The 10,935-nt window shown below is 44.2% G+C and overlaps 1 protein-coding gene across 1 annotated transcript; it reads right to left on the bottom strand.

Moving 5' to 3' along the window:
• Nucleotides 1-6,881: 6,881 nt before the first annotated feature.
• Nucleotides 6,882-10,573, bottom strand: HOXC11 (homeobox C11; the record flags this gene model as incomplete). The annotated part of the gene is made up of 2 exons (XM_082011896.1): nucleotides 6,882-8,609; nucleotides 9,898-10,573. 2 exons carry the CDS (start codon nucleotides 10,571-10,573, stop codon nucleotides 8,377-8,379), a joined length of 909 nt encoding a protein of 302 aa, XP_081868022.1. The 3' UTR covers nucleotides 6,882-8,376.
• Between the last annotated feature and the right edge of the window lie 362 nt (nucleotides 10,574-10,935).

Below are 10,935 nucleotides of genomic sequence, written 5' to 3'. Positions count from 1 at the left end.
GCTGTTGTCGAAGGCGACATGGAGGAGCTGCACGGAGCACATCAAACGTGACATCAAATAATTTGAATTTGCTTCTCGGCAGAACCAGGCGCTTCGCAAGAGCATCTCGAGCAAAAACTCCCCGTCCAGGTTACTGGCGACAGAAAAAAAACCGGTGCTGGAAACCTCATCTTTTATGAATGTGTAAACGTAGTGAGTATAAAATAAAGATTTACACCGTTCACAGGCGTTTTGTGTAGCAGTTTTTGCCAGCGCAAGGTACCGATGTAAATGTTTGAAGGGTTTCAAGCTCGTTTCGCGAGTTGCTAATCAGCATCTTCGGGAGCAAAGGGGGCTGAGTAAATATAAAATCAGATTGTTCATAAAAATACGGCCTGAACATACCTCGAAACTGCACCGTGATGGGGTTTTTTTGGCCGTGGAAAAAGAAAGTTGACGTTAGGAAGCAGCACAGAGGCGTCTTCAGGAGACCGAATATTGTTTAAAGTTAAAAATAATTAGAAGTATGATAAACATGGGTCATTAATGGAAAGAGAAATAAAATTCATCAGCCTAAGTGGAACCCCCGTTGGGAAAAATGCTTTACTCTAATTACAGAAAATAAATACGAACAAATGCTATTAAAACTTAAAAGGGGAGAGTCTACCCATGGTAAGGACTTTAATAACCTACTTTGAATTTTACACACTTTTAGGGGAACCATATACACGTCGATGTTCATCCCCCGCCGCCGTCGGGCTGCCAGCCCCACGCGTTTCCATCCCTCGGGGTCCAACCTGGGCTTTTTGGGCCACTTCAGGGGTTTTTTTTACCCCATGAACTCCAAAGCACACACACACACACAAAAAAAAAAGGGGCTTTTGCCCTTCCTTTCCCGGGTCTTGTTTTCCCGGGGGGGTGGGATGCCAGGAGCGGGCTGTCCCCGCGTCCCCCCATCGTCCCCAGCCCCACAGACGGAGCAATTGCCCTAAAACGTCCCCAAATCAGCGCTGGGGATGCCAGGGAAGCCGTGGCCTCTGCTAGGCAGGGACGAGGGGATGAGGCGGGGGGGAGAAAAGGTGCCAGAAACCCCCCTCTTCTGCCCATCACCCCGAGGAGTATATAAATGTCTACGATTTCCAAGACAAAGCATCTCTCAGACTTCCCCGGAATATTTTACCTGTCCCCTTTTCAATCTAATTATTTAACCGTGAGTTATGTGTAGAAAATGCTTCTTGCGCCCATTGTATTTTTTACCAAGTTTTCTTACGTTTTTATGACAAACATTCATTTTCGCTTCGAGGAAGTATTTGGTAGCAACACTTTAATGATTACCTTAAATTTGTATTTCTGCCCGGTATTATGCCCCATGTTGTAGCGGAAATAATTCTGATTTATGACAAAGTACACTGGAGTACAATAACAGCGATGCAAAAATAAAACCCACGCCTTTATATGTTGGCTTAGAAACTGTAAACTATCACCACAAGAAATCTATCAAACTTTACAATCCCTCTTACCCCGCTTCCTTCTTTCTGAGTAACTTAAGTCAAAGAATTATGGAATGATATTATGTTCCTTGAGGTGGTATTGAAAACTGTGTTCAAGTTTTTCTACCCCCAACATAGCACCCATGTACTGGATGGAGTTTGGACCCTTTTCCTTTCCCTTTGATCATGAGGGCGAAATTTGGAAATTGTAATTCATATATAAGCAAGAGCAGGCAGGGTGACAGAGCGCAACGATGTGACACGGGGATTTTGGAAGAGTTTATTCAGTGCTGAAATGTTTCCTTTAATTTTCCAAACGCGTTAACAAACTTAAATATTGGCCCTCCTTCAAAAAAAAAAAAAGAAAAAAAAAACAACAAAAAACCCCCATAAACCAAAAAGAGAATTATTTCTACCAGAGGTGGGAAAGTCCGGGTGGGAGCTCTGGAAATGTGGATTATTGCACGTTTGGAAAATTAAAGGTGGGTTTGGGGGTTGGTTTTTTTTTTTGGTCTGGGAAATGCTGGTGGCTGAACAGCGGGTTTTAAGCTGCAAAATAATTGAGCGGTTGATGGCCATGTGGATTTTGGAGATCCCCTTTTATAAAGTTTAAAAAAAAGTCAAGTTGAAGGAGGCGAAGAGTAACGATGAAAGGTAAAAATTGCAAAAATTGCAAACAATGAAGGACGTGCTAAAATGTGGGTCTGCCCTGCAAGTTAAGAGCAAACCTCAGAGAATTCCTATTTTTCACATACGACGATAGGAAAATGATTTCTTTCAAACTTTGTTAAAACGCTGATAATTTAACAGGCGTCTTTGAAGAGGCAACGCCGGTCTGCTGAGCGCTTCAAAATAAACATTATTGTTTCAATTAGAGTTTTAACAGAATATGGAGGGCATCGCGAGGACGGGCGATTAACACTCACGTTTCTCCTCGAGAATGAAAAAGAAGCGATTGGGGAGGAAAAAAAAAAAACCTGAATAAATATAAATTTCACACCTCTCGCATGGAAAGAAGCTGGAGAGAGTGGAGCTCAAGCCTGAGCGGTTTATTTTGCTGTATTTTCCTAATTTTGAGGGTAGCTACCTTCCAAACACAGGCACGGCCGCAGAGGTGGAGAGTACTGAAAATCATATGTGCAGGGGGAGAATTTTATTTAAAAAACACCGTAATTCTCCTTTATTTTTTTCTTCATTTTTAGCTTTTTTTTTTTCCATACCTGCAGTCCTCATCCCGAGAGATAACCTGGAGCGTCTCCTGCTTTCTTAATCCCACGCTCTTCACAACCCCCAAAGAGTTTCAGCTGTTTTAACCGTCATTTGTACAGTCACATACGGTTTATATCAAGCCCATCTTTAAAGCAGAGGACTGCAGATTCTCTCGAGCGTGTATCACTTCATTCAAAGACAGGAATTAGGCCTCTTTTTAACAATTAAAACGAACGAATTTACTTTGCTACTTGTAGCACATAAACAATTGTAATGTTTACATTAAGTCTTCCCCCCCCCCCTTTTTTTTTTTCTCCAAAATGAATAAAGTTTTTATGGGCTCCATCAGCAATATGCTCCAGCCTAATTCCTCAACTCCAGATAAAAAAAAAAAAAAAAAAAAAAGCGTCTTATGAGGTTGCAAACCACATTCTCGTGGTTTCATGTTGTAATTTAGAAGTTATCAAAAGCAGAGAAACGTGCTTCCATCTAACATGTGCTGTGCATCCCTGTAGCCCCCAACTTTATGAAAGGCGGATAAGCCAGGCCTTAATGAGCCGCCATTTTGGGGCGAAATAATATAAGTCATATTTTTAATATATTCCCAGAGAACGGAGGGGCAGCGCAGCCCTGAGTTCCCCCCGCCCCGCGCCTCCCTTTTTGGGGGGCTATTTATTTTTAGGGGGGCTATTAATTTATGGGGGGCTATTTATTTGAGGAAGTCTATTTTTGGAGGTCTATTTCTTTTTGGAGGTCTGTTGGGGGGGTCTGTTTATTTTTAGGGGGGTATTTCTATGTTTTGGCGAGGGTTTAAAAACTAAATCGCCAGTTTGCAAACGCTTTGCCTCAAATCCGCACCACCTTCCTCAAAGTTTTCTCCCTCTCCCCCCACCGCCCTCCTCCTTTTTGCCGGTGGCTTTACAATATTTCAGCAGCAAATTCGCCGCCGGTCCCTCCTCGGCAGAGCGGTGCTTCAGGAGAACCAATTTAATCGCCTTTCGCCAAGGTTATGGGCCACCAGGGTCCCTGGGAGGGGGCTCCAGGACTTGGGGATTGCTGCCTGCTTGCCTGTACCCAGCCCTGCCTCCCCGTCGGGAGCAGCTATTGCTCCTATAAAAGTTCCTGGTACACAAATAAATGAATTCACCCTCGGATCCACAGGCGAGGATTAGCTCAATTGATGGTCGATTCGAGTCCACTTGCCAAAACCACTGACTTTCTTCTTCGCTTTTGCGAAATCCCGGCTCTGGCCAAGGCGCAAACCAACGTCAAACCCGTGAGGAAAAGTGGAAATGGTCAAAAGGATGGATTTCCCCTCTCGGCTATTGTGTGCCGCTCTCGCTGAGTAGTTCAGCTGAAGTTGTTTATTTACGCGCCACCGAGGAGGTTTCGCCTTATCACACAGTCAAGTTTACGTGCTCCTGCCCTGGCACCTTCGGGAGAGGCTGCGTGGGGTCGTGGGGTGGGTGCAAGTGGGTGCGTGTGCGTGGGGGTCTGGAGCACCGTCCAACACAACGAGAATCTCTGGACACTTTAATCCAGCATTTGCAGCTCTTACAGGTCCCCCCTCCCCAACCACGCTTCTTTTTTTTCTTCTTTTTTCCTTTTTCCTTTTTTCCTTTTTTTCCCCCATTTTTTCCTTTCTTTTCCTTTTGTCCTTTCTTTTCTTTTGTCCTTCCTTTTCCTTTGTCCTTTCTTTTCTTTTTTGTCTTTCTTTTCTTTTTTCTTTTTTCCTTTCTTTTTTTCCTTTTTTTCCCCTTTCTCTTCCTTTTTTTTTTTCTTGTTTCTTTCTTTAAATTAAATTAATTTGCTTTGTATGGGAGCCAACATCAGTGAACATTATTATCCCGCAAGAAGCCAATTAGAAGCCGGCCCCCTCGCCTCCTTCCCTCTCTGCAATATTTCACAACAAAGTCACCCAGAGCTGCTTCCAATATGTTGTGTATGAAATCCAGGGAGCAATAGGAAACAGGTTGGGTTGGTGTGTTTGTACGTCACACGGAAAGGGCCTTCGTAATTAGTCTGGGTGTCATTAACGTAGAGCACAGAGCGAGCTCCCCAGCCTATGAGGGAGGCTTTATTGTGATGGACATCCGAGGTAGGAATAAAGTTGGTGGAAAAGCCTAAATGCGTGCTGGGAATTAATAAAAAAAAAAAAAAAAAAAGAGGAAAAACTTGTAAAACTTTTACGCCAAACAAAGTTATAAAACCTTTTCATGCGTGAAGATATCAAAAGGTTTATAACAATAATAAAGCGTGTGTGCCGTGTGTGTTAAACCTGCTTCAAAATGCATTAAATGCTGCGCGGCTGAGTTAAATATTAAGCATCATAAACGCCACGCGGGGTTCAAAATTAGAGTTTGGGGTTGGGTTTTTTTTGGGGGGGAGGTGGGAGAATGTGGGTGTCCCCCCCGATCCCCCCTGCCGGCTCCCTGGAGGCGGGGCGGCCGGGGAGCCGCGACCCTCGCCGATTCCGCTTTATTACAAAAGGGTTAAAGGTGATGGACTTGACTTTATTGAAGTTCAAAGACATCATATATTCACATTTTTCTTCCTGTGGGGCTCACTCCCACCCCTGCATCCCCCGGCCCGCCTCGGAAAACCCCTCGCCACGGCAATTTTTGGGGGGCCTTTCTGCTTTTAAACGGGAGCCGGCCCCAAAAGATCCGGCGCCGGACCCTCCCCTCGCCCCGCCGCATATGTCACCCTCCATATAGGTGCGGGCACACTGGGCTGGCGAGATACATATGTCTCAACCCTGTTCTGCTTGTAAGCTCCCCCGTTGTGGTACCCAAAGCATCTTCAGTGACACCCCCCCCCCATCCTCCGCCAGCCCCTTCTCCCCCCGCCCCCCGAACATTAACAGCCCTTTTCCTACATGGCACTGATGCTTAATGCTGCTGTAAACTCCCACATGGTCTATAAACTTGGATTTTACAACTAGCATTCCATTTTAGCTCGCGAAAACTTTGAACTAGGCCTACAGTTTCATTGTGTTGCAGTTGAACTGGAGCCTTGGAAAAGGGAGGGAGGGGGGAGAGAGAAGAGGGGGAAAAAAAAAAATTCCTTGGGCAAGGCTCCCTTATTTGTTTACTATTTACTGCGGAAGTCTTTTCCTTTAGCCAGACGGGGTAATTAAGAAAAATTAAGCTGTTTAGTGCTGCAGTCTTTATTACAATGTCTAGACTAGCCGCTTTTGTCCGGACAGCCGCTGCTGTTACGGAGCATTAACTGCCGCTTCTGACCTCCCGATATTCACCTTATTGCACCTCTCTTTAGTTTTCCTAACCTTGGGAAGGTTTGGCAAACACTCATTAAAGAAAGGTGCTTTTTTTTTTTGCCCTTTCCTCCCCCTCCTTCGGTGGAGGCGAAGCCCCCTCCTCGGGCTGGTCCCGGCGTGCGGCTACATCTGCCAGGAAGATGGCTCCTATCTTCATCTTGTCTATTTTCCTTCGGAAAAAAGAAAAAAAAAACAAAAAAACCCCCTTCTTTAACGCCTGGTTTACTCAGCGTAAAGCTTAGGCGAGATTTTAGGCCGGGGACAAGCGTCCTTTCAGCTCGCGGGCTTTGCAAAAATAAATATAAGAAAATAAAGAAGCGCTTTGCCCTTTTTCTTCCTTTTCCCACTCTTTTAATGAGAACCATGCCTCTGAACATCCTTTCAAGATCATATCGTGGCGTAACCAGGACGGGTCCATCACGAAAGCTTGAAATTTGCATTTCATTCCGCGGGGGGGTGCGTAGGGCTGTTCGGATGGGTGCAAACGAAGAGCATTTTTGTGGCTTTATCATTTTTTTTCCCCTACCGTTGTCAAATAAAATCAGAAGACACCATCAAAGGGTTTTTCATTCAACAGGGTTGTATTTAAAAGCAAGTATGAGAATTTTACAAGAACACGCTCAATGGATGGGAATATAATGTGCTGTTTCTTGGCTGCTGGGGGTTTTATTTCCCCCCTTCTTTGTCGTGTCCCCCCCCTCCCCGCCCTCCTCCAGATGCACAATCCCATGGCTCCACATCAGAAAGCAGGAGAGCATCCAGACTGGAAACCTCAAACGTACCCCACCCCCCCCCCCCAAAAAATCACCCTTCTGAATTGTTCTATTTACACCAAATACATGCACCACATCGCCAACGGCATCTTCGGGATTTCTTTGTCCGCGAAAACGTCGTGTTGCTTTCGGACACTGCGAGAAAAAAGTCATTGTGCAAATGGGGGGAGCGCCCGAAAAACACTTTTATGCCCTCTGCCTGGAAGTTGAACTTGTTTTTCTTAAGCAGGAATTTAAGGACTTGACTTTGCATTTGTGCTTTGTAGGTATAAGGTATCCTTGACTTATGGAAATGCAGCTCGTTTCTCGGTGTAATTAGAGTTTCATTCCTTTTTTTTTTTTTTTTAAGACGACTAATATATTGTTCTCATGAAAATGCAAAAAGATTAACTACAACCGGAAAACAGCGAAAGACATCTGGAGCCAAATTCAGAGTAGCATTACTGGGCCAAGAAAAATCCTATAAATTTCAGTTCGCTGATGAATACAATGAACTCCGCACCAAACGCGTACTCCAAGGTGGAGGATTCGTATTAATACCAGTCCTATTAGAGCAGATTGCAGTGAGTCCCATGAATATGGATGATGATATTTCTGATATGCATTCAGGTATTTAAACTCCTATAGAAGAAACCCACACCACAATGACCGCAAAGAGGCTTTTAAGAGGGGAAATTCTAATAAAATGGTCAAATAAAATCATAATGTAGAACAGCTTGCAATGTCTTTATTTGCCACAGAATTTCACAGAGTATCCCGGGGACTCACTTTACATACACAAAGTTGTTTTTTTTTTAATTATCATTTTTTCAGGATTTTTTTTTTCTCTTCTTGTTCTTCGTCTCCCATTTCCGGGGGGGGGTGGGAAATAAAAAAGCACTACGAAATGTATTTACAAACCATTTCAAAGACAGTTATTGCAAATGTATTTTCGCCTGGATTTCACCCCCTCCCGACTCCAAATGTAGAAATGGTACTGCAGAGAATATATATGTATGGATATATAGGCACACATTCCCATATATATATGCATATATATATTTTTACATAGAAAGGGTGGATGGAGGAGGTGGAAATCATGATCTTCCTTAGAACACAGATGAGCGGGGTGGGTGTGAATGTGCACACACACACACACGTAGAAGGACACACATGTCTGTGTGTGCATACACACATACACACACACACACACACACTCACCCCAGATGAAGTGATTTGATCCTACAGGGAGACTTTGGCCGCTCTTGTGATAACACAGCTGCATACTGAAATCACCGTGGTAGTAACACACAGCACTGCGATTTATTCAACTGGGTAGGGTGCCTAAATAATAACAACAACAACAACAAAAATAATAATAATAATAATAGAAAAGGGAATCCCAACCTGTTCAGGGAAAAAAAAAAAACCAAAAAACCCCAAAAAGTTAAATAAAATGTTCATGGAATTCAAGTCCTTGAAGCCGGGATTGAAAGAAAATCTCACTCCTTTTGTTACTCAACACTGTCCCGGACATACAAATATAAGTAACGAAAAGGTTTAAACTTTGAGGTTGCTTTGTCGACTCAAAGGGCAAACCCAGGCTCGCAACTGTTCCTCCTCAATACACATACACTTCACCAGCAGAGGGGATTTCAAAAGCTGTTCACAACAAGGGATTTCCAGAGAAATACTGCAGGCGGTCTCTGCTTAATTTTTTTTCTTTCATTCTTCTGTTCTGAAACCAAATTTTAACCTGTCGGTCAGTAAGATTTAACATCCTAGACAACTGGAGCCTTTTTTCTTTGTTTATATAGACATTGAAGAAAAATTCTCTCTCTAGCTCTCTGATCTGGAATTTCGAATAGGGGCACCTCTTCTTCCTCGTTCTGGGAGCACCTTAAAAGAACCAGAAGGCAGGGTAAACATCCTAAGGAAATGCAAGACAGACTCATCTTCACAGCTGACCGCATAGATAGGAGCAGCTTAATAACTCCAGTTATTCATGCAGGGCGAGAGATCTTCCAGCAGTTCGCCCATTGTTAGGGGTAGCAGAGGTGAGGTTACACAGGGTCTTAAGGACCGTGGTGTAATTATTTTCCCACTGCACGGGGCTTAACGCAGGCAGATGCAGACATTTTCCGTGCAGATAGATTTAAAAAAAAAAAAAAAAAGAACGAACAGCCTGGGACTGGAGGCAGCAGGCTGCTGGAGCAGGGTTTAGAGAGACTAAAATAAAAAAAACCCCAACCAACCCCACGCTCAGCTGCAAATCTGTTATCTGTATAGAAACAGCATGAGCAAGGTTGGAATTAGAGGAACTAGATATTATGTTCCGCATAAGTTTTTGATTAACTCCAGTCCTCGCCACACACGCAAAAAGGAATCAAAGTAAAAGAGAACTTAGCATCTGAGCTGCAAAAGGGGACTTGCATCACGAAAGCAAATAGGAAAACAAAACAACCCTCCCCTCTTCCCAAAAGAGCCCCACGCTGAACGCTAACTTGCAAAGTTGCCTGAATTCAGCCTTTAATAAAAGCTCCTCTAAGACTGCCTAGAAAACGTGAATGCATGCAAAAAACCCCACCAACCCAGAAGACCCAAGCAAACAACCACGTAAGTAAAAGCCCTTCCTGACAAAAGCTAGACGCTCCACTAGATTTGGAGGAGAATAAATGCCACTTTAAACAGAAAAGTCGAAGAAAATGCTCAGCTTTGCCTGCAAATTCGGCAGATTTCCCCCTTAGCACCGCAGCCCCACCAAGAGAAAAGACTCAACATACAGTTTTAATTAAAAAAAAAAAAAAAGCCCCAAACATTTTGCATGCGTCTTAATGTCTAAAAGAAAGCCCAGGCAGCTAAAGTAGTGTTCTGCCCAATTGCCTTTTACCCTCAGCAACCCGGGACCAAATCCTTTTAAAATGCTCATGTAAGTTCATGATCAAAGTTAATATTTGTCACGATGGTGTGCTTTTAAAATTTCACAGACTCTAAGATACTGTGTCTGCGCCTAACATCTCCATTTTTTTCAAAGAGCTTTTCCCATCGTAAAAATTCTTCTCGTTGGAAGAAAGAGCTTTGTAGGTTATAATAAAATCCTTTGAATGCTTATAAAACTCCACATAAAATTTGACCGACAAAACACACGGGCTAGTCCCTTAACCTTTCCATTTACTGCTCTACCTACTCGAATTGCTGCTTTTGCTTCCTTCCTTGGTGACAGAAGAGGACGAGGCTGAAGACCCTGGGTTTGTGTTTTCCTCCTCATCTTCCGGGTCTATACCTTGCTCTCCGCGGGATGACAGTGCGTGGGGTTGGGACTCTGCCTCCACTTTGCCCTCACCCTTCTGCAGGCAGGTCTCAGTCGGATTTTCCGCCCCGCAATAGGCATTTTCGAAGAAGCGGTCGAAACCTTGGGGCAGGACAGTGTTTTTGTTCATGCTGGTGTAGAATCCCGTCGATGCCGGGTGGTTGGAGCTGGGGTGGTGGTGGCTGTACACGCTCTCGTTTTTCATTAGCATTTCGGTCATGGTGGAAGGCGGGATGCACTCTCTATGCATCAGATCTTCTGCGGAATAACACGAGGCGTAATTGCTGCGGTGGTGCCATTTACTTGAGGGGTCTAGACCATAGGAGACCTCTCGCACGGGCTGCACTTGCGAGAGGTTGGTGGAGTAAGGGTAGGAGATTTGGCGAGAGGGGGCCTGTGGCAAGAAAGATGACACAGTTGAAAATTCAGGGACGTAATAGGTACAGCTGGGGAGGTAGAGATTAGAAGCGCAACCTGCCCTTTCTCCAAACTCAGCGCTCCGCTCCTTACGCGACTGGGAGCAGAAGTTGCCCAGGTTCACCGAGTTAAACATCTTTCTCCTTTTCTTGCTCCTATAGCTAGATGTTTTGGATCCGATGTGCGGAGGGGAAAAAATTTGGGAAGGCGAGATGACGCGCTATCCGTCTTAGTCGCTCCGGAGGACACGTGATCCAAAGTAGATATTGTCATATATCAGTTTGGAGCACTTAGATGCGTAGGAGTGGTTCACTTAGGTAAGATCTCAGAGGTTCAAACGATTGGTTTGCAAACACCGCAGAAACATTATGAAAATCAATTGCAGATTTGTATTCATTTTCCTGAAGGCACACCCCCCGTAAGCACTCGCAGCAGAACAAGTACAAGGGGTGGCTTGTGAAGTTGCTGCTTTTTTTTTTTTTTTTCTCCTTGCCTTTT

Source organism: Phaethon aethereus (genome assembly GCF_964289735.1).
Source record: "Phaethon aethereus genome assembly, chromosome: 29".
Taxonomy (NCBI): Eukaryota; Metazoa; Chordata; class Aves; order Phaethontiformes; family Phaethontidae; genus Phaethon; species Phaethon aethereus.
Note: the sequence above shows the minus strand (reverse complement) of the source record. Positions and strands in the feature narration are given on the sequence as shown.